At 36.1% G+C, this 24,568-nt stretch overlaps 1 protein-coding gene across 2 annotated transcripts in view; it reads left to right on the forward strand.

Annotated features, from left to right (window-relative positions):
* Positions 1 to 426: 426 nt before the first annotated feature.
* Positions 427 to 24,568, forward strand: part of CLIC2 (chloride intracellular channel 2) — a 37,243-nt gene continuing 13,101 nt past the window's right edge. The window contains exons 1-3 of one of the 2 annotated variants that reach the window (XM_033200953.1): positions 427 to 871; positions 13,097 to 13,206; positions 13,331 to 13,456. In XM_033200953.1, coding sequence (XP_033056844.1) covers positions 815 to 871; positions 13,097 to 13,206; positions 13,331 to 13,456 — 293 coding nt within the window. In that variant the 5' untranslated portion in view covers positions 427 to 814. The remainder of the gene's footprint in view (positions 872 to 13,096; positions 13,207 to 13,330; positions 13,457 to 24,568) is intronic. The other variant, XM_033200954.1, reaches the window with a different exon arrangement.

Here is a 24,568-nt window from a genome sequence, read left to right on the forward strand (position 1 = left end):
AGCAGAAATACAGAACAAATGGTGGTTCCTGAAACAGACGCCAAAACAAGGAAGTGATCTGTTCCAGTCCAAGCTTCCAAGAAATAAAGAACTAGGTGGGGCACACTAAACAAGCCCCCAGACTCAACCACCCCAGTGAACATTCTCTGGTTGTAGAGAGAAGTGAAATTTGCAACCCAGAACAGAAATCTGGCTGTGTGAGCAGTAGAATTGGGGGTGGAAACATTTAATAAAGTACAATTTTTTAACCCTCTTTTAGACAGTATCATTGGATAAACATCCTTTTCAATAATAAAAATCCAAGTCATTTCTGGCCCTTTTCCTGGAAATGCTTTCAAGTTACAGGAACACCAATAAGAGGCCCTTTTCTGGGCATGGAGCCCAGGACTCAAAGGGAGGCTCTAGAGAACATCTGGTCTGCTTGATATATAGAAGCTAGCACTGCATGTGTGTGTTTGTGTGCATGTGTTTCTCCTATGCTGACTCATGGCATTGAAGCCTCTCTGGAAACACCCCCACCCTTCTAGCCAGCCAGTTTATACACAGCCCTTTGGCTCCTCCTTGATTTAAATGTTAGGTCAGGAGGAAGAAGGAAAACGAATTCAAGAGCTGCACTTAAGCATCTAGAATTTTCTGCGTCACACCTCTTGAGAGAAGAGACTGGCTCCAGGTCTGACTCAGTCCACTACAAACTAGACTCTCTTCTTAAAGCACCAACATTACTTGAGTCTTTGGATAAAATTGAGAAAAGAGTCTACAAGTATTGTGGACTCTACGGGAGGCAGGAGGCTGACAACTGGCAGTAAAGACAAAGATGTCAGGCCTGAGGCCCAGCACTCAAGTGGACCCTGAGATTGAGCTTTTTGTAAAGGTAAGTTTTCCAGCTATAATAACTGCATGTAGAATATATTAGTTTTTGACACTGAAGTCCAATGTTTTTAAAAATTCTCCACATTTGGGCTAGAGATAGGAAAGAATGTTGTGATTATTTTCCTACTCTTGAGTTCTAGAAAAATGCCCGGGTGTGTGACTGTTCTTAGATGACGACAGGAAAAGAGAACTCTTCTGAAAAAGGCAAGGTGATATGGTGGAAAAGCACTAAAGCACTAGACTGGTTTGTAGTGAGCAACTAACTTATCTTCTCAATGGCTTCCTATATAACCTTAGAAAAATCCCTCCCTCTCTCCAGACCTTTGTTTCTCCATCTATATAATGAAGGAGCATGACAAGATGATCCTTAAGGGCTTTCCAAGTCTCAGAATCTGTGTTTTATGAGATAGGTTTTGAAAGGCCTGACTGGGTGGAGGAGAGGGTGGAGAATGACCTAAGAACTCCATTCCCACACATAGCCCAGACAGAACTTTCTAAACTTCTACAATGGACAAACATCACAGCAGGGTCACATGGACACTGTGGGAGAAAAAAACAGGAGTCTATGTGCCTGTTATGTGAGGAGGGGGACATTTTAGAATGCTCTGCTTCTTCTTTTTGGTCTGCCATGGAGTTTTTTGTTTTGTTTTGTTTTTTTAACATGTCTTAACTTTTCAGAAAAGCACTTTGGAAAACCCCTAAATCAAGAGAAAGGAACATGTGTTTCCAATTAGCTCATCAAGGAAGAAAAACTTATATGGTTATTCCCAGTAGAAATTAAATAGTTACTAAATCCTTGCTTGCATTAACTGTTTAGCTTTTCCCTTTATTTTCATTGACTATTGGAAGTATTCAGGATAATAAGAACAATAACAAACTCATATTGTGCCTGGCTCTTTTCTAAACACTTTACATATGTTACCTAATTTAGTCCTAACAACTTAGGAGATAGGTTGTTATTAACGGTGCTTATATATTACTAGCATCATCAGTAGTAGTGGTGATAGTAGTAGTTATTACTACTTCATTACAACTTTTAGTTATTACAATATTATAATGTTCTCATCATTTCTAGATAGGTAAACTAAGGCAATAAAGTTTAAGTAACTTGCCTCTAAAACTATACAACTTCCTGATGGCTTACAAAGACATAAAATGAGATATACTTACCAATGTTAAGTTAAATACCTATTGGCAAAAGTATGTGTTTACAGCCATTTAGATTATTTAACAGTTTGTCACATATATACACCAAGGACATCATCAACCTGTCTTTTCAAAATTGTAAGAGAAAGACCCTTGAATTCCTGCAGTGTTAGGTAATGCGATTAAGTGTTTGCTAAACTATCGGGCATAAGAGCGACTTCTCCTGTCTCTGGGTTGTAGCAAAACATATAACTGCTCAGATAGGATATAAATGAGCTGTAATTTCCTAACTAGCTTTTTACATTTACCAATTCCAAATCAGAAGTAATGTCTCTTCACTGGGTAACTAAAGTGTTCCCTTTGTCCGAACTGTTCATTCAACTCAATTAGACACCTTAAATCAATTGTTGGCTTTGATGTATGTGTTTATCTTCATAGACTTTTTATATTTGGGTGGTAATCTGGACAGGAAACTTTAGCAAGTCACACATGGATGAGAAAATGTTGAATTAAATAATAACTTTCAAAGTAACCAATAATTCATTGAGTACTTACTATATGGTAGGCACTGTGCTAAGTGGTTTATTATTAACCCTCTTTTATGAATACAGAAATTAAAGCAAAGAGCAGCTAAGTAACGGTGTCCAAGGTCACATAGCTAGTTAGTGGCAGAGTTAGAATTCCAACACTTTAAAATAACTATGTCTAATATTATTCAATTGTTTTCAGTTGTGTGAACTTTTTAGTAAACTATTCCAGACTTTTATCAGGTGGAGTGCTCTAGATGTAAGCTTATCTGATGACATTGATACAAACTACAGATTTTCTGGAAGAACCTCAAATATCATCTGGTCCAGGTTTTTGTTTTATTTTAAGCTGTGTTCCACAGATCTCTAGAAGTTTCATGGAAGATACTGGGAGGGGAAATAGGGGTTGAGAAGGACTAAAAGTGCTAATGAGTAATTTTTAAAAGGCATTACTACAAGAGATTAAGCATTCTCCTGTCACAATTAAGAATTTATACCACAATATCTATGTGTTCTGTGTAGTCAATAAAACATTGTCTTTTAGCTCTGAATGATTTGAGCAAGGTTTCTATCTAATAACTAAGAACAAAGGATTTGATAACACACATTTTATCTTCTCTAAGTGCAGGGATGAAATAATCTTAATGGTTTGTTGTTTGTTGTTATATGGAATGTTTGCATTCTGTACCAAAGACTCTAAAATTAAGTTTTAGTATATTTGTACATAAAATTATGGAATCTAATATTTGGACCAAAATTCTGAATGTAATAATTTTGTCAGAAATTTTTTTAATGTGTGGGGGAAAGAGGGAAAAGATGATACTCTTCTCTGAGTGTTCAGACCATTTCAAAGTATCTTATAGCTATTATAAATACTCATAAAGACTGATTAATATAAAATTCAACAAAACTATTAAATGAGAGAAGGCAGTGTTTAAGAGTATAGCGTATGGAGGATATAGTCCTAGTCCTGAATTTGCTAAGTGAGAAGAGGATGTATGTCATCATTAGCCGACTGTACTTGAGCAAGTCAGCCTCTCTGAGCCTCAGTTTCCTCACCTGTAAAACAAGAGTAATAACAGAGCCTACCTCATAGCATCATCCTATTTGTAAGCATTAAATAAAACAAGTATATAAAGCACAGTAGTTGGCAATGTAGTAAATACTATATAAATGTTAACTATTGTTACCATTATTATTTTTCATGTTTAAAAACTTAGATCACAAACACAAAGAGAAAAAAAATTGTTTTGGTGAATGGCCGCAGCCTGTCTTTGCCAGCTGAAGATAATTAAGAGGTCGGTAATTCATCAGTCAGGCTAGTGAATTTATATCCTAAAATTTTATGTGATGGCACTTTAAATCAGCATAACATTACAGAAAAAAAAAAAAAAAACTTCTGTTTTCCTGTAAAACTTTACTGCATTTCCCCCACACCTCAGTGTTTTGATTCTCCTTTTGCCAAAGGCGATCCACCCTTCCTGCTGTGTCTATTATCAGACTCCATTCTTCTTCCTGCCTCCCACCCTTAATCATGTTTCCCCTCACTAAACCTAGTTTTGATTGGATCCTTAGTCTGACTTCTATTACAAAACAAATGCAGCTGCTAAGGTTGGTTGCCTCTTCCCATAACTCTTCACACCCCGCCATCACAAAGATCAACAATATCATTTTCTTTTCACATCCACTACCGCGGAAAGAAAATTTGTCAAAAAAATTGAAATTTTGTCCAGTGTTTCTGGACCTTAATAATGCTACGCATAATAGATCAGAGCAGCCGTAAGATGAAGTACCTTTTATTTCCTTGTATAGGCTACTCTCTCTAGTCTTTCTTATCATAATTCTTGGTGATTTTGATATCTACACAGATGATTTTTCCAACACTCTAGCCCCTCAGATCCCTGACTTTCCCTCCTCCAGGGATCTTAGTCCTTATCATCTCTCAGGTGCTTCTTCCCATAGTCATATCCTTACCTTTGTCATTGCAATGTCTGCAACCTCTGCATAATATCATTTATTTGGGGGTGTTTTTTGTTCTTCTTTTTGAATTTCTCTATATTCATATATTTTATCAAGGTAAAATTTACATAAAATAAATGCATGCATTAAGTGTACAGTTCAATAACTTGACAAATGTATATGCACATATAACCACCATTCCAATCAAAATATGGAATACGTCCATCACCTCAGAAAGTTCCCTTATGTCTCTTTGCAATCTGTCTTCCCTACCCTACCCTTTACCTCTCTCCGCCACAGCCAACCATTGATCTGCTTTCTGTTAGCCTTACATTTTCTAGAATTTTCTGTAGATGAAATTATATGGTATGTACGCTTTTGTGCCTACTATCTTTCACTCAGCATAATTATTTTAAGATGCACCCATGTTGTTGTGTGTTTCAATATCTCATTCCTTTTATTACTGAAGCATTCCATTGCATGGATATACCATATGTGTTTATTCATTCACCCATTGAAAGACATTTGGGTTGTTCCCAGTTGGGGGCTATTGTGAATATTGTTAAGTATTCACTTACATATTTCTATGACCATATGCTTTCATTTCTCTTGGGTAAAGACCTAAGATTTGAATTGCTGGGTCGTATAATAGGTACATATTTAACTTTGACAAAATATTTTAAAAAGCAGTTGTACCATTTTACACTTCACTTCATTATGTGAGAGTTCCACTTGCTCCACTTTCCTGTCCACACTTGGTATGGTCATTCTTTTTCATTTCAGTTATTCTAATGTGTTTATCATGGTATCTCGTTGTGGTTTTAATTTGCCTTTCCCACATGTCTAATGATATTGGGCATCTTTTCATGTCTTTATTTATCATCTGTATATCTTCCTTTTTAAAGTGCTCAAATCTCTTCCCCATTTTAATTGTTTTTTAACTTTAATTTTTAATTTTTGTGAGTACACAGTAGGTATATATATTTATGATATATATTTATGGATTACATAGAATATTTTGATACAGGCATGCAACATGTAATAATCACATCAGGTAAATGGAGTATCCATCACCTCAAGCATTTATCTTTTGGGTTACAAACAATTCAATTAACTGTTTTAGTTATTTTTAAATGTACAATTAAATTATTTTTCACTGCAGTCACCTTATTGTGCTAGCAAATACTAGGTGTTATTCATCCTTCCTAGCTATTTTTTGTACCCATTAACACTCTTCACTTCCCCACACACACCTCCTCACTACCCTTCCCAGCCTCTAGTAGCCATCCTTCTACTCTCTCTCTCTCTGAGTTCTATTGTTTTCGTTTTTAGCTCTCACAAATAAGTGAGAACATGTGAATAGTGTCTTTCTGTGCCTAGCTTATTTTTTGTAACATATGATGTTCAGTTCCTTCCATGTTATTGCAAATGACTAAATCTCATTCTTTTTTATAGTCGAATAGTACTCTGTTGTGTATATGCACCACATTTTCTTTATCCATTCATCTGTTGATGGGATATTTCGGTTGCTTCCAAATCTTGGCTATGTGAATAGTACTGCAATGAACGTGGGAGTGCAGAGATCTCCACGATATGCTGATTTCCTTTCTTTTAGGTAGATACCTAGCAGTGGGATTGCTGGATCATAAGGTAGCTCTATTTTTATTTTTTTGAGGAACCTCCAAACTGTTTTCCATAGTGGTTGTACTAATTTACATTCCCACCAACAGTGTATGAGGATTCCCTTTTGTCCATATCCTCACCAGCATTTGTTATTTCCTGTCTTTTGGATAAGGGCCATTTTATTAGGTTGGTGCAAAAGTAATTGCGGTTTTTGCAATTGAAAGTAATGGCAAAACTGCAATTACTTTTTTACCAACCTAATAACTGAGCTGAGTTGATATCTCATTGTAGTTTTGATTTGAATTTCTCTGATTATCAATGACATTGAGCACCTTTTCATATGGCTCTTCACCATTTGTATATCTTTTGAGGAATGTCTATTCACATCTTTTGCCCATTTGTCAAACACAGTATTAGATTTTTTCCTATAGAGTTATTTGAGCTCCTTATATATTCTGGTTATTTAATCTCTTGTCAGATAGGTGGTTTGCAAATACTTTCTCCCATTCTGTGGGTCGTGTTTTCACATTGTTGATTCCTTTGCTGTGCAGAAGCTTGTTAACTTGATGTGATCCCATTTGTCCATTTTTGCTTTGCTTGCCTGTATTTATGGCATATTATTCAAGAAATCTCTGCCCACTCTGATGTCTTGAAGAGTTTCCCTAATGTTTTCTTTTAGTAGTTTCACAGTTTCAAGTTTTAGATTTAAGTCTTTAATCCATTTGTATTTGATTTTTTGTATATAGTGAGAGATAGGGGTCTAGTTTCATTCTTTTGCATATGGATATCCAGTTTTCCCAGCACCATTTATTGAAGAGACTGTCCTTTCCCCAGTGTATGTTCTTGGCACCTTTCCTGAAAATGAGTTCACTGTAAATGTATGGACTTATCTCTGGGTTCTCTATTCTTTTCCACTGATCTATGTGTCTTTTTTTATGCCAGGACCATGCCATTTTGGTTACTATAGCTCTGTAGTATAATTTGAAGTCAGGTATTCCTTAGGAAATAGCTTTGGCTATTCTGGGTCTTTCCTGGTTCCATATAAATATTAGGATTTTTAAAAATTTCTGTGAATAATGTCTTTGTCATTTTGATAGGGATTGCATTGAATCTATAGATTGCTTTGGGTACTATGGACATTTTAACTATATTTATTCTTTCAATTCATATAGAATATCTTTCCATTTTTGTGTGTCTTTTTTAATTTCTTGTATCAATGTTTTATAGTTTTCATGTAGCAATCTTTCAGTACTTTTGATAATTACTAGATACTTTATTTCATTTGTAGCTATTGTAAATGGAATTACTTGATTTTTTTCAGATTGTTCACTGTTGGCATATAGAAATGTCACTGATTTTTGTATGTTGATTTTGTAACCTGCAACTTTACTGAATTTATCAACTTTAGAGTTTTCATTGGAGTATTTAAGTTTCTCCAAATATAAGGTCATATCATCTGCGAACAAGATAATTTGATTTCCTCCTTTCCAATTTGGATGCCTTTTTATTTCTTTATCTTGTCTGTTTGCTCTGGCTAGGACTTCCAGTACTATGGTGAATAATAGTGGTGAAAGTGGGCATCCTTGTTATGTTCCTGATCTTAGAGGAGAGGCTTTCAGTTTTTCTCCATTCAGTATAATACTAGCTATGGGTTTGTCATATATGGCTTTTATTCTGTTGAAGTATGTTCCTTCTATACCTGTGTTTTTGAGGGTTTTTTGTCATAAAGGGATTTTAATATTATCAAATGCTTTTTCAGCACAATTAAAATGATCATAAGGTTTTTGTTCTTCATTCTGTTGATATGATGTATCTCATTAGTTGATGTGTGTATGTTGAACCATTCTTGCATCACTGGAATAAATTGCACTTGGTCATGATAAATGGTCTTTCATTTTGGTTTTGTTTTCACTTTTAAGTACAGGGGTACACGTGCAGATTTGATATATAGGTCAACTTGTGTCATGGGGGTTTGTTGTACAAATTATTTCATCACCCAGGTATTAAGCCTAGTACCCATTAGCTTTTTTTTTTTTTTTTCTGATCTGTTCCTTCCTCCCACCCTCCACCCTCCAATAGGCCCTAGTGTCTGCTGTTTCCTTTTATGAGTCCATGTATTCTCTTCTTTTAGCTGCCACTTAAGTGAGAATGTGTGGTATTTGGTTTTCTGTTGCTGCATTAATTTGCTAGGGATAATGGCTTCTAGTTCCATTCATGTTCCTATAAAGGACATGATCTCATTTTTTTTTTAAGTGACTTTATTTTATTTTAGTTACATAAATTACAAAATATCGCTAAGTGAAAATAAAATCAATAAAAATCATCCATGATACCACCCACTTTAACATTTATGTGTATAGCTTTTTATGCTTTATTTCTTCACATACATAGATAAATATATTCATCAAAAAGAGGTTATTTCATATATTAGGTTGGTACAAAATTAATTGCGCTTTTTGCCATTGCTTTTAATATATTGTTTTGTAAGCTATATTTATTTAACAATGTATTATGAATTTATTTCTATAACATTAAATATATTCTCTGGGTGTATATGTGTCTTGTTTCTTATGACTAAAATTTTTTAAAGTTAAGGTGTTATGTTGAGATAGTTGAAGATTCACATGCCATTTTAATGAATAATACAGAAAGATTCTGTGTGCCCCTTACCAAGTTTCCCTTAATGATAACATCTTGTAAAACTATAGTACGATAAGAAAACCAGGACATTATTGACATTGATGCAGTCAGATACAGAAGATTTTCATCACTACACAGATCCGTGTTACCCTTTTAAAGCCATATCCACTTGTGTCTCACCCAATCCCTCAACCATTAATCTCTTTTCCGCTTTGATAATTTTATCATGTCAAGAATGTTATGTGGATGGAATAATACAGTATATCACCTTTTGGGGTTGTCTTTTTTTCCCCACTCAGCATAATTCCCTGGAACTTCATCCAAGTTGTTGTGTGTATCAACAGTTCGATCCTTTTAATTGCTGAGTACTGCTCCATGATACTGATAGGCCACAATTGGCTTAATCGTTCAGCTGTTGAAGGACATTTTGGTTGTCACTAGTTTGGGGTTATTACAAACAAGGCTGTATAAATCCTCTTTTACAGGTTTCTTTATGAATATAAGTTTTCATTTCTCTGAGATAAATGCCAAAGGGTCTAGTTGTTTGGTTGCGTAGCAGCTGCATGTTTAGATTTGTAAGAAATTGCCAAAGTGCTTTCCAGTGTGGTCATAGTATTTTACATTAAACCCAGCAATATTTCTGTGCATTCTCACCAGCGTTTTGTGTTGTCACTATTTTTATCTTAACTATTTTGAAAGGTGTGTAGTGACATTTTACTGTTTAAATTTGCATTTCCCTAAAGGCTAATAAAATTGAACATTTTATGTGCTTATTTCTCATCTGTATGTGCAATGTCTCTTTAGTGCAATGTCTGTTCATGTCATTTGCTCATTTTCTTTTTTCCTTTTTTATTTTAGAGTATTTAATTGGCAAATAAAAATTGTATATATTCAATGTATACAACACAATGATTTTGTTTCTTTTTTAAAAAAAATTTTTATTTATTTTTCAATGGGTTTTTGGGGAATAGGTGATGTTTGGTTACGTGAATAAGATATATAGTAGTGACTTAAGAGATATTGGTGCACCCATCACCCAAGCAGTGTACACTGTACCCAATGTGTAGTCTTTTATCCCTCACTCCCCCACCCCTTTCTCTGAGTCTTCAAAGTCCATCATATCATTCTTATGCCTTTGCGTCCTCATAGCTTAGATCCCAATTATGAGTGAGAACATACCATGTTTGGTTTTCCATTCCTGAGTTACTTCACTTAGAATAATAGTCTCCAATTCCTTCCAGGTTGCTGCAAATGCCATTATTTAGTTCCTTTTTATGGCTGAGTAGTATTCCATGGTGTGTGTGTGTGTGCATGTGTGTGTGTGTGTACACACATATGTATGTGTGTATATATACACACACATATATGTGACACATACGTGTGTATATATATACACATATGTGTGTGTGTGTATATATATACATATATATGTGTGTATATATATATCACATTTTCTTTTTTTATTATGCTTTCAGTTCTTGGATGCATGTGCAGAACATGCAGGTTTGTTACATAGGTATACATGTGCCATGGTGGTTTGCTGCGCCCATCAACCCGTCATCTAGGTTTTGGGCTCCACATGTGTTAGGTAATGCTCTCCCTCTCATTTCCCCCGACTCCGCAAAAGGCTCCAGTGTGTGATGTTCCCCTCCCTGTGTCCATGTGTTCTCATTGTTCAACTCCCACTTATGAGAGAGAACTTGTGGTGGTTGGTTTTCTGTTCCTGTGTTAGTTTGCTGAGAATGATGGTTTCCATCTTCACCCATGTCTCTGCAAAGGACATGAGCTCATTCTCTTTTATGGCTACATAGTATTCCATAGTGTATATGTGCCATATTTTCTTTGTCCACTCTATCACTGATGCCATTTGGGTTGGTTCCAACTCTTTGCTATTGTAATAGTGCTGCAGTAAACATATGTGTGTATGTGCCTTTATAGTAGAATGATTTATAATCCCTTGGGTATATACCCAGTAATGGGATTGCTGGGTCAAATGGTATTTCTGATTCTAGATCCTTGAGGAATTGTCACACTGTCTTCCACAATGATTGAACTAATTTACCTTCCCACCAACAGTGTAAAAGCGTTCCTATTTCTCCACATCTTCTACAGCATCTGTTGTTTCCTGACTTTTTAATGATTGCCATTTTAACTGGTGTGAGATATTGTCTCATTGTGATTTTGATTTGCATTTCTCTAATGACCAGTGATGATGAGCTTTTATTCATATGATTGTTGGCCACATAAATGTCTTCTTTTGAGAAGTTCATATCCTTTGCCCACTTTTTGATGGGGTTGTTTGTTTTTTTTCTTGTAAATTTGTTTAAGTTCCTTGTAGATTCTGGATATTAGCACTTTGTCAGATGGATAGACTGCAAAAATTTTCTCCCATTCTGTAGGTTGCCTGCTCACTCTGATGACAGTTTCTTTTGCTGTGCAGAAGCTCTTTAGTTTAATTAGATCCCATTTGTCAATTTTGGCTTTTGTTGCCATTGCTTTTGGTGTTTTAGTCACGAAGTCTTTGCCCATGCCTATGTCCTGAATGGTATTGCCTAGGTTTTCTTCTAGGGTTTTTATGGTTTTAGGTCTTATGTTTAAGTTTTTAATCCATCTTAGTTAAGTTTTGTATAAGGTGTAAGGAAGGGGTCCAGATTCTGTTTTCTGCATATAGCTAGTCACTTTTCCCACCACCACTTATTAAATAGGGAATCTTTCCCCATTTCTTGTTTTTGTCAGGTTTGTCAAAGATCAGATGGTTGTAGATGTGTGGTGTTATATCTGAGGCCTCTGTTCTGTTCCATTGGTCTATATATGTGTTTTGGTACCAGTACCATGCTGCTTTGGTTATTGTAGCTTTGTAGTATAGTTTGAAGTCAGGTAGCGTGATGTCTCCAGCTTGGGTTTTTTGTTTGTTTGTTTTTGTTTTTGTTTTTGCTTCAGATTGTCTTGGCTATACAAGCTCTTTATTGGTTCCGTATGAAATTTAAAGTAGTTTTTTTTTTTAATTCTGTGAAGAAAGGCAATGGTAGCTTGATGGGAATAGCATTGAATCTATAAATTACTTTGGGCAGTATGGCCATTTTCACGATATTGATTCTTCCTATCCATGAGCATGGAATGTTTTTCCATTTGTTGTGTCCTCTCTTATTTCCTTGAGCAGTAGTTTGTAGTTCTCCTCGAAGAGGTCCTTCACGTCCCTTGTAAGTTGTATTCCTAGGTATTTTATTCTCTTTGTAGCAATTGTGAACAGGAGTTCACTCATGATTTGACTGTCTATTATTGGTGTATAGAAATGCTTTTTGCACAATGATTTTGTGTCCTGAGACTTTGCTGAAGTTGCTTATCAGCTTAAGGAGTTTTTGGGAAAGAATGGTAGATCTCATGTAAATTTAAATTTTATATAATCCATGTTTTTAAAATTACATGTAACATGTATCACAAAGAGTTAATGTCTTTAATATACAAATAATTTTTCCAAACAATAAGAAAAAGTCATTACCTTCATAAAAAAATTAAAAACTGTCATGAACAAACAATTAGCAAAATAAGGAAATGGTCAATGGCCATATGGAAAGATACCTTTCAGAAAGGAAATTTGGTAAGATCTATCAAAATGGGGAATGTGCATACATTTTACTCACCATTTTCATTTTAAAGATTAACCTTAAAGATATAATCTCAGAAGTGGAAGAAGCTATATGCCCAGAAATGTTTGTTTCTGAAGTACTTAGATTAGTAAAAATTTTGAAATATCTTAAATGTCTATCAACAGGAAAATTATATAAATTCTGATAATATATAAAAATTATTGGCCGGGCGCGGTGGCTCAAGCCTGTAATCCCAGCACTTTGGGAGGCCGAGACGGGTGGATCGCGAGGTCAGGAGATCGAGACCATCCTGGCTAACACGGCGAAACCCCGTCTCTACTAAAAAATAGAAAAAACTAGCCGGGCGAGTTGGCAGGCGCCTGTAGTCCCAGCTACTCGGGAGGCTGAGGCAGGAGAATGGCGTAAACCCGGGAGGCGGAGCTTGCAGTGAGCTGAGATCCGGCCACTGCACTCCAGCCTGGGCGACTGCGAGACTCCGTCTCAAAAAAAAAAAAAAAAAAAAAAAAAAAAAAAATTATTATTATTATCATGTACCCATCACAGTTGTAACTTTACATATAATGAAATTATTTGCTTCCCTATATCTCTCTGTCCATAGATGATGGAGTTCTTGAGATTGAGAATGTCCATGTTGTCTCTAGCAACTAGCTCATTTCCTAGTAGGCACTCAATACATACTTATTGAACAAACAAATGAACTGAGGTCTCTCTTTATCTTAATAGGCTGGAAGTGATGGAGAGAGTATTGGAAACTGTCCCTTTTGCCAACGCCTTTTCATGATCCTCTGGCTTAAAGGAGTTAAATTTAATGTGACAACGGTTGACATGACCAGGTAAGAGAAATCAGGACATGTTAAATTCTAGGAATTGAGATTGGTACATACCATAAAATATTGGTGTTTATTTAATGTGTACTTTATCTAGAGACCTAACTCTGCTTATTTTTAATAATCATAGAAAGCCTGAAGAACTGAAGGACTTAGCCCCAGGTACTAATCCTCCATTCCTGGTGTATAACAAGGAGTTGAAAACAGACTTCATTAAAATTGAGGAGTTTCTAGAACAGACCCTGGCTCCTCCAAGGTACAGCACTTACAGGATACTATTTTGCTGAAGATAATCTATTTTACTGGCTTGTTTATTGCAGATTGAGTATTCTTACCAATTTAAGTACTTTTGGATTTCTAGGCCTACATGTCAAATGACACACATGCATAAATATCCCCCTCCAACTTCAAATACAAAAGGATCATATGTATAATATTTCAAATAATGTTTAAAAGCTGCATAACATACATAACACAAGAAGGTAAGTTCTCGGTGGTCTAGAAATAGAGTAGGAACATATAGTGAGATGGGAGTGAGGGAGTGGGGTACTAACACTATGTTATGCATAAGGATTGGTTATGACTGGTCCTTAACACCACTGATGAAATGAAAGAACATACCCAACACAAGGGTTAGTGGCCAGGAAATAGACTTCAAGCAGTTAACCAGAGGCCAGAACTGTACTGCCTACACTTGAATGACAACCGCACATCTCTGTCTACCCAGGATAGGTCTAGAAACAAGAAGCATGCTGTATTAATTTTCTATTGCTGTGTAACAAATTACCACAAACTTAGTATCTTAAAATAACACCTATTTATTATCTCACAGCTTCCATTGGTCAGTGGTCTGGGTATGACCTGCTGAGGTCCTCTGCTCAGGGTATCAAAAAGCTGCATTCAAAGTGTTGGTGAGGAACACAGTTATCATTTGGGGCCCAGGTGACTCTTCCATCTTCATTCAGGTTTTTGGCTGAATTCAGTTCCTTGAAGCTGTATGACTGAGGTCTTAGGTTATTGGGTAGCTGTTTGTTGGGGCTGGCATTCAGTTACTAGAGGCTACCCCTCCGTATAGGCATTTCACAACATAGCTGATTGTTCTCTTCCTCTAAAACCCACAGGAGAATGTCTCTCTGATGGTTCACCTTCTTTTAAAATGTTTTTATCAGCACAAATTATGGGATACATATGAAATTCTATTATGTATATGTAATGCATAGTGATAAAGTCAGGGTATCTATGGTGTCCATAACCCAAGTACAATACATTTTTGTAACTATAGTCACCCTACTCTTCTATCAAACATTGAATTTATTCCTTCTATCTTATTTATGTGTGTACTTTTTAACACACTTCTCTTCATCTTCCCTTCTCCTCCCAATCACCTTCCCCAGTCTCTGTTATTTATCTCTCCATTCTGTATCTTCATGTGACCAACTTTTTTAACTCCGACATATAGGTGAGAACATGCTGTTTTTGTCTTTTTGTGTCTGGCTTCTTTCAGTTGACATAACAATTCCAGTTCCGTCCATGTTGTTCCAAATGACAAGATTTCATTCTCTTTTATGGCTGAATGCTATTTCATTGTGTATGTGCACCACACTTTCTTTATCCATTTATCTGTTGATGGACACTTAGGTCAATTCCATACCTTGTCTATTGTGAATAATGCAACAAGAAACATGAGCGTGCAGGTATCCCTTTGACACACTGATTTCTCATGCTTTGGGTAAATGCTAATTAGTGAGATTTTTGGATCTTAGGGTAGTGCTACTTTTGGTTTTTTCAGAAATCTCCATGTTGTTTTCCATAGTGGCTATATTTATATTCCCAAAAACAGTGTATAAGAGTTCCTTTTTCTCCACATGCATGCCAACGTCTGTTAATTTTTTCATCTTTTTAATAATAGCGATTCTGACTGAGGTGAGATGACATCTCATTTTGGTTTTGGTTTGCATTTCTCTGTTGATTACTAAAGTTGAGCATTTCTTTATGTACATTTTGGCCATGCCCTTTGCCCATATTTTATGAGTTTTTTTTATTGTTGAGTTGTTTGATTCCTTGTATATTCTGGATATTAGTCTCCTGTTGAATAGTTTGCAAACATTTCCTCTCATTCAAAAGGTTGTCTCTTCACTCATTTCTTTTGCTGTGCAGAAGCTTTTTAGTTTAATGGAGTCCTATTTGTCTATTTTTGTTTCTATTGCCTGTGCTTTTGACATCTCAATCATAAATTATTTGTCTAGACCAATGTCCAGAAGAGTTTTCCCTAGGTTTTCTCTTTTTATTTTTATAGTTTTAAGTATTATGTTTAAGTCTTCAGTCCATTTTGAGTTGATTTTTGTATATAGTGAGAGATAAGGATCAAGTTTCATTCTTCTGCATATGGCTATCCATTTTTCCCAGTACCATTTATTGAAAAAGGTGTCCGTTCCCCAATGTTCTTGTGAAATTTGTCAAAAATAAGTTGGCAGTAAATATGTGAATTTATTGCTAGGTTCTCTATTCTGACCATTGGTCTATGTGTCTGTTTTTATACCAATAACATGCTATTTTGGTTACTATAGCCTGGTAATATATTTCAAAGTCAGGTACTGTGATGCCTCCAGCTTTGTTCTTTTGGCTTAGAATTGCTTTGGCTATATGGAATCTTTTTTGGTTACATGTGAATTTTAGTATTCTTTTTTTCTAATTCTGTGAAAAATGACATTGGTATTTTGACAGGGATTGCATTGAATCTGCAGGTTACTTTGGGAAAATTACAATGTTACCAATATTAATTTTTCTGAACCATGAGCATGAGATGTTTTTCCATATTTTTTTCATTTTCAATTTCTTTCATTAGTATTTTGTAGTTTTCATTGTAAAGATCTTCCACCTCCTTGATTAAAATTATTCCTAGATATTTTAATTTTTAGCTATTGTAAATGGAATTGCCGTCTTCATTTCTTTTGTGGGTAGATCATTATTGGTGTATAGATGCTACATATTTTTTAGTGTTGATGTTTTTAACCTGAAACTTTACTGAATTTACTTATCAAATGTAAGAATTTTTTGATGGAGTTTTTAGGTTTTACTAGATACAAAATAATGGCACCAGTGAAAAGAAACAGTTTTACTTCCTTTTTTCCAATTTGGATGCCTTTTATTTCTTTCTCTTGGCTGATTGCAATACCTAGGACTTCCAATACTATGTTGAATAGGAGTGGTGAAAGTGGCATCCTTGTTTTTTTCCATTTCTTGGAGGAAAGGCTTTCAACTTTTCCCTATTCAGCATGATATCAGCTGTGGATTTATCATATATAGCCTTTATTATTTTGACATATTTTCCTTCTATGCCCCATTTGTTGAGAGGTTTTATTATGAAGGGGTGTTGAATTTGATCAAATGCTTTTTCTGTATCTATTGAGATGATGATATGTTTTCTGTCCTTTATTCTATTGATGTCATATATTGAGGTTATTGATTTGCACATGTTGAACCATTCTTGTATCACTGGTATAAATCCCACTTGATCATGGTGTATTATCTTTCTGATATGCTATTGGATTCAGTTTGCTAGTATTTTGTCGAGAGTTTTTGTATCTATGTTCATCAGAAATATTGGCCTGTAGTTTTCTTCTGTGTGTGTGTTCTTGTCTGGTTTTTGTATCAGGGTGGTGTTGGCCTCATAGAATGAGTTAAGGAGAGTTCTCTCCTCTTCCATTTTTTAGAATAGTTTCAGGAGAATTGGTATTAGTTCTTCTGGTAGAATTTGTCAGTGAATTCATCCAGTCCTGTGCTTTTCTTCATTGGGAGACTTTATTACTGACTCAATCTTGCTACTCATTATTGGTCTGTTCATGTTTTCCATTTCTTCCCAATTCAGTCTCAATACATTGTATGTTTCCTGGAATTTATCCATTTCCTCTAGGTTTATCAGTTTGTCAGCATACAGTTGTTCATAATGGTCTCTGGTGATCTTTTGTGTTTCTTACATGTATGACTTAATGTGTCATTTTTCATTTCTAATTTGTTTGTTTGAGTCTTCTACTTTTTTGGTTAGTCTAGCTGGCAGTTTATCAATTTAACAAAAACCAACTTTTTGATTCATGATGCTTTGTAGTTTTTAGTCCGTATTTCATTTAGTTCTGTTCTTTATTACTTCTTTTTTCTGCTAATTTGGTGTTTGGTTTGTTCTTGCTTTTCTAGCAGCTTCACATATATTATTAGATTAATTTGTCATTTCCTACTTTTTTGATGTAGGCATTTATTGCTATAAACTTCCCTCTTAGTGCTGCTTTTGCTGTATCCCACAGGTTTACGTATGTTGTGTTTCAATTTTCGTTTGTTTCAAGAATTTTTTTTTCTTCTTAAATTCTTTATTGGTCACTGGTTGTTCAGGAGCATGTTGGTTAATTTTTATGTATTTATGCAGTTTCTAAAGTTCCTCTTGGTGTTTATTTATAGTTGATTTCATTGTGGCCCGAGAATATCCTTGCTATGATTTTGATTTTGTTAAATTTATTGAGACATTTTATGGCCTAACATGTGGTCCATCCTGGAGAATATTCCATGTGCTGATGAATGTATATTCTGTAGTTGTTGGATAGAGTGTTCTGTAAATGTCTGTTTCATTCATTTGGTCTAAAGTCCAGTTTAAATCTAATGTTTATTAGCTGATTTTCTGTCTAGATTATCTATCTAATGGTGACAGTGGGATGTTAAAGTTTCTGCCTATTATTGCAGTGCAGTCTGTCTCTACCTTTAGATCTAGTAATGCTTGCTTTATGAATCTGGATGCTCCAGTATTGGGTGCATATATATTTAGAATTGTTATATCTTTTTTGCTGGGTTGATCTCTTTGTCATTATATAATGATAGTCTTGGTCCTTTTTTCCACTTTTTTTGATTTAATGTCTGTTTTATCTTATATGATTATAGCTGATCCTGCTCACTTTTGGTTTCCATTTGTGTGAAATATCTTTATCAACCCCTTTCAGTCTGTATGTGTCTTTACTAGTGAGGTGAGTCTCTTGTAAGTAATATGCAGTTGGATTATGTTTTTTAAGTTTAGTCATCCAGTGTATGTCTTTTAAGTGGAATATTTAATCTGTTTATGTTTATGTGTGAAGACTTGTTTCTGTCATTTTGTCATTTTTTTCTGATTGCTTTGTATATTCTTTGTTTTTTTCTTTCTCTCTTGTCATTTATCATTACAGTTTGGTGGTTTTGTGTAGTGGTAACATTTGAGTCCTTTATTTTCTTTATATCCAGGCAAGGATGGCCACTATTCTCACATTGGGAGCAGTGTGTAAGTGATTCAGCCTTTCCTTTCTTGTTGGACTCCTTACCCTTCAGAGAAATTCTACATATAGCATTTGGAATGACCTTTGGCTTGTACCCAGGAACTGACTTAGGCAGTACAGAACGTTTGGGACCATCTTTTCTTGGAGTGGCAGTTGTGTCTTTTGATTTCTGCCTTCCCTAGAAAGAGTCCTCCTGGCTGTCAGGAGAGCTTTCCCCTTCAGATTCATTGCCAGAGGAGCTGTCCGAAGTGCCTTTATTTTTCTGTTTCTCGTCACCTCAACCATCTTCGCCATCATCTGAATCACCGTCACTGTCTAGAGCAGGGAGCTTGGGATCCAGAGTGGGCTCGTACAGGGCTGTGTTTAATGGCAGATACCGCAGCTTATGTGGTGAGTACCTTTTATAGTATTCCTGGAACTGCCCGGGGATGAGAGCCGCTGGATAAGAACTGACGTTTGTTCGCCCTGTTGGCAAAATTTCCTACTTCCCTTGAGGCACCTGGATAACGTGTATGCAAGTCAAAATAAGCTCTTCTTTCTTCCATGCGTTCCTGGTTTAAGTTGCTGCTTTTTTTTTTTTTTTTTTTTTTTGGCAGCTTTCTTTCTTATTTATTTATTTATTTATTTATTGAGATGGAGCCTGGCTCTGTGGCCCAGGCTGGAGTGAGTGACGCCATCTCGGCTCACTGCAAGCTCCGCCTCCCGGGTTCCCGCCATTCTCCTGTCTCAGCTTGTAGCTGGGGCTACAGGCGCCGCCACCACGCCCGGCTCATTTTTGTATTTTTAGTAGAGACGGGGTTTCACCGTGTTAGCCAGCATTCCCCTTTAAAAGAGCACAAGACAAGGATGCCCTTCTTACCACTCTTATTTAAAACAGTATTGGAAGTTCTAGCCAGAGCAATCAGGCAAGAGAAAGAAAGAAAGGGCATCCAAATACGAACATAGGAAGTCAAACTATCCCTGTTTGCAGACGACATGATTCTATATCTAGAAAACCGCATACTCGGCTGCACTCGGCATCGGAGCCAGGAGATAGTGGCCGCCGCCATGTCCCACCAGACCCGCATCCAAGCAAGTGAAGATGTTAAAGAGATCTTGCCAGAGCCAGAAATGGAAAGTACAGACTTCTGAAAATATCCATTGAAAATGAGTAACTTGTGATTGGGTCATATAGTCAGCCTTCAGATTCCTGGGATAAGGATTATGATTCCTTTGTTTTACCCCTGTTGGAGGACAAACAACCGTGCTATATATTATTCAGGTAAGATTCTCAGAATGCCCAGGGACATGAATGAATATTCATTGCATGGTTTCCAGATCATTCTCATGTTCGTCAAAAAAGGTTGTATGCAGCAACAAGAGCAACTTTAACAGCCTTAGTAAATTATCTAAGGCTCTGTGAAGCCAAACATTTATGTTCAGATTGAAATTTAAATTAATATCATCCAAAAGGAAACAAAAAATGTTGAGTTTTAAAAATCAGGATTGACTTTTTTCTCCAAAACCATACTTTTATAGGCAAATTGTGTTCTTTGTCACTTCTGAATAAATATTCAGATTTAAAATGAAAGTCCTAGTGCTTAACAGGCTAACACAGATAAATACCTTAATAATCTTCTTTCAATTAATATGTATTTCAAACCACATTTAACTGTCTTCTAATGCTTTGCATTTTCAGTTACAACCTAGAGAGATTTTGATCCTCATATTTCTTTGATACTTGAAGTAGAAGAAGCTAGAACACTTAGTGTTTAGTCTGTTAAACCTGCTATAAGAACCATAACTTTGAGGCATTTTCTAAATGAACTGTGGGGATCCAGGATTTGTAATTTATTGATCTAAACTTTATGCTGTGTAAATCAGTTATCAGAAATGCATATTTCAAAGGGTGAAGCACACATTTTTTTTTTTTTTTTTGAGATGGAGTTTTGCTCTTGTTGCCCAGGCTGGAGAGCAATGGCGCAATCTCAGCTCACTGCAACCTCTGCCTCCTGGGTTCAAGTGATTCTCATGCCTCAGCCTCCCAAGTAGCTGGGATTTACAGGCATGCGCTACCATGCCTGGCTAATTTTGTATTTTTAGTAGAGATGGGGTTTCTCCATGTTGGTCGGGCTGGTCTCGAACTCCCGACCTCAGGTGATCCCCCCGCCTCCGCCTCCCAAAGTGCTGGGATTACAGGCATGAGCCACTGCACCTGGCCAAAGCACTCATTTCTAAACCTTATTATCTAAGGTAATATATGTACCCTTCAGAAATTTGTGTTCAAGTAAGTAAAGCATATTAGAATAATTATGGGTTAACAGAGTTTTTATATAGAATTTAGAGTATTTTTGTGAGGTTTTGTTTGTTTACAAATAATCAGACTATAGTATTTAAACATGCAAAATAATTGACAATAATGTTGCACTTGTTTATTAAAGATGTAAGTTGTTCCATGGATGCACACATAGACAGACACACATACACCCAAATTATTGCATTAAGAATCCTGGAGCTGTGTTGCAGACCATAGCTGAAGCAGTTATTTTCAGTCAGAAAGACTACCTGTCATGAAAGTATAAAATAATTTAGAAGTGAATATTTTTCTGTACCATCTAGACAATGAATAACATATTCCCAATAGATTTATATAGCAGTGAAGAATTACATGCCTTCTGGTGGACATTTTATAAGTGCATTTTATATCACAATAAAAATTTTTTCTCAAAGAAAACCCCATACTCTCAACCCAACAGGCCTTCAGCTGATGAACAACTTTGTAAAGTTTCAGGATGCAAAATCAATGTACAAAAATCACTAGCATTTCTATACATCAACAACAGCCAAGCTGAGAGCCCAATTGGGAAGGTAATCCCATTCACAATTGCCACACAAAAAAATTAAAAACCAGGGAATACAGCTAACCCAGGAGGTGAAGGATATCTACAATGAGAATTACAAAACGCTACTCAAAGAAATAAAAGAAGACACAAACAAATGGAAAAATGTCCCATGCTCATGAATAGGAAGAATCAATATCAACAAAATGACCATACTGCCCAAAGCAATCTAAAGATTTAATGTTATTTCTAAAAACTAACAATGACCTTCTTCACAGAACTAGAAAAAACTATTTTAAAATTCATATGAAACCAAAAAATAGCCCGAATAGCCAAGGCATGACCTTCTTCACAGAACTAGAAAAAACTATTTTAAAATTCATATGAAACCAAAAAATAGCCCGAATAGCCAAGGCAATTCTAAGCAGAAAGAACAAAGCTAGAGGTATCACATTAGCCAACTTTTAACTATACTGCAGGGCTACCTTAAGCAAAACACAGAATGGTACTGATACAACACCTGTAATCCCTGCACTTTTGGAGGCCGAGGCAGGTGGATCACCTGAGGTCAGCCATTCCAGATCAGCCTGGCCAACATGGTGAAACCTCGTCTCTACTAAAAATATAAAAGTTGACCAGGCTTGGTGGCACATGCCTGTAATCCCACCTACTTGGGAGACTAAGGCAGGAGAATTGCTTGAACCTGAGAGATGGAGGTTGCAGCGAGCCAAGATCATGTCATTGCACTCCAGCCTGGGCAACAGAGTGAAACTCCATCTCAAAAAAAGAAAAGAAAAGAAGAAAACAGGCACATAGACCAATGGGACATAATAGAGAGCCCAGTAATAAGGCCGCACACCTACAATCGTGTGATTTTTGACAAAGTTGACAAAAACAATGGGGAAAGCACTCCCTAGTCAATAAATGATGCTGGGCTGGCTAGCCCTATGCAGACGATTGAAGCTGGACCTGTTCCTTACACCATATACAAAAATCAAGATGGATTAAAGACTTAAGTGTAAAACCCAAAACTACAAAAACCTAGAAGACAACCTAGGCAATGCCATCCTGGACATAGGAACAGGCAAAGATTTCATGACAAAGATTGCCCAACAAAAGCAATTGCCCAACAAAAGCAAAAATTGACAAATGGAATTTAATTAAACAAAAGAGCTTCTACACAGCAAAAGAAACAATCAACAGAGTAAACAGACAACCTACAGAATGGAAGAAGATTTTTACAAACTATGCATCTAACAAAAGTATAATACCAGCATCTATATGGAGCTTAAACAAACTTACAAGAAAAAAATCGCATTCAAAAGTGGGCAAAGGACATAAACAGGTGAACAGATACACATGGGGCAAACAAGCATATGAAAAAAAAGCTCATTACTGATCATTGGAGAAATGCAAATCAAAACCACAATGAGATACCATCTCACATGAGTCAGAATGGCTAAAAATAAAAAGTCAAAAAATAACAGATGCTGGCAAGGTTGTGGAGAAAAGCAAACACTTATACACTGTTGGTGGGGTTGTAAACTAGTTCAACCATTGTTGAAGATAGTGTAGTGATTCTTCATAGAGCTAACAGCAGAACTACCATTTAACCCAGCAATCTCATTACTGGATATATGCCCAGAGGAATATAAATCGTTCTACCATAAAGACGCATGCGTGAGAATGTTCATTGCAGCACTATTCACAATAACAAAAACATGGAATCAACCCAAATGCCCATCAATGACAGAGTGAATAAAGAAAAGGTGGTACATATATACCATGGAATAGTATGCAGCCATAAAAAAGAATGAGATCGTGTCTTTTGCAGGAACATGGATGGAGCTACAGGCTATTATTCTTAGCAAACTAACACAGGAACAGAAATCCAAATACTGCATGTTTGCACATATAAGCGGGAGCTAAATGATGAGAACTCATGAACACAAAGAAGGGAACAATACACACTGGGGTCTACTTGAGGGTGGAAGGTTGGAGGAGGGAAAAGAGCAGAAAAGATAACATTGGGTACTGAACTTAGTACCTTGGTGATGAAATAATCTGTACAACAAATTCCCATGACATGAGTTCACCTATGTAACAAACCTTCACATGTATCCAAAACCTAAAATAAATTTTTTTAATGAAATAAATATGGTTTTTGAGGGGCCTCCTCTTTCGGCTTTGGAGCCCTCCTCCCTCTGTCTCTGTATGGGGGAGCTTCTTCCTTCTGTCTTCTCCCTTCCTTCTTGCCTATTAAATTCTCAGCTCCTTAAAACCGAAAAAAACAAAGAAGAAAAGAGAGAAAGAAATATGGTTTTTATTTTTCTCACATAAGAAACTCAGAATGAACCTGGGATGATAGCTCCGTAATTTCATTAGGGATTTCAACTCCTAATCTTTCTTCTCTGCCATCCTTCAAGTGAGGCTTCCAGTCTCAAAGTTAACTCATGGTGACAATACGTCTGCTGGAACTCCAGGCAACAGATCTAATATACAAGCCAGCTCTAAGGATTTTTCACAGAAGCCACACCCAAAAATTTCCATTTACATCTCATTGTCCAGAGGTAATTCATGTGGTCATATCTAAGGAGTGGTATATAAGTGTGTTATCTGCCATAGTTTGCCCCTCTGACCACCCAAATAAATGTATGTATCCTTCTTCTCATATATGGAACACACAGTTACTACAGTCAGCTCAAAGTCCAGGACCTTTGGATGATGTGCGATATCTCCATTAGGTATTAATGGTCAAGCAGTCAAATATATTAAAAATTATCTCCACCCACTCTTTGACACACCCATTTTTAAAAGTGAAGCACACAACAACCACTGGTTCATAATACTTCATAATAGTTACCATGACTTGAAAAAGGACTAAAATATTGTTTCTAAGTCAAAAAGGACTAAATATTGTTTCTAAGTTTTATTGTTACAAACACTGCTAAAAGGAATTGTCTATTTACAAGGCCCTCCACAGCGGTTGGTCTTCCATATTGCTGGATATGGGAACCCTTCCATATGAACTTTGTTTTATCTACTTTTTAAAAACCTTGTAAACACTCACATTAATGGAAATGGTGGAGTAGGGAACTCCAGAACTCCATTCTTTCATAAAAGCAATGAATAGGCTGGCAAAAACTGTCAGAAACAACTTTTTCAGCACTCTGGAATCTAAGCAAAAATTACAGCAGCCAGGAGAACACTTAATGAATAAAAATCTAAATTTCAGTGAGAGTTCTGTGGCATTTTTGGTTA

This window comes from Trachypithecus francoisi, unplaced genomic scaffold (genome assembly GCF_009764315.1).
Source record: "Trachypithecus francoisi isolate TF-2019V2 unplaced genomic scaffold, Tfra_2.0 Lachesis_group6, whole genome shotgun sequence".
NCBI lineage: Eukaryota > Metazoa > Chordata > Mammalia > Primates > Cercopithecidae > Trachypithecus > Trachypithecus francoisi.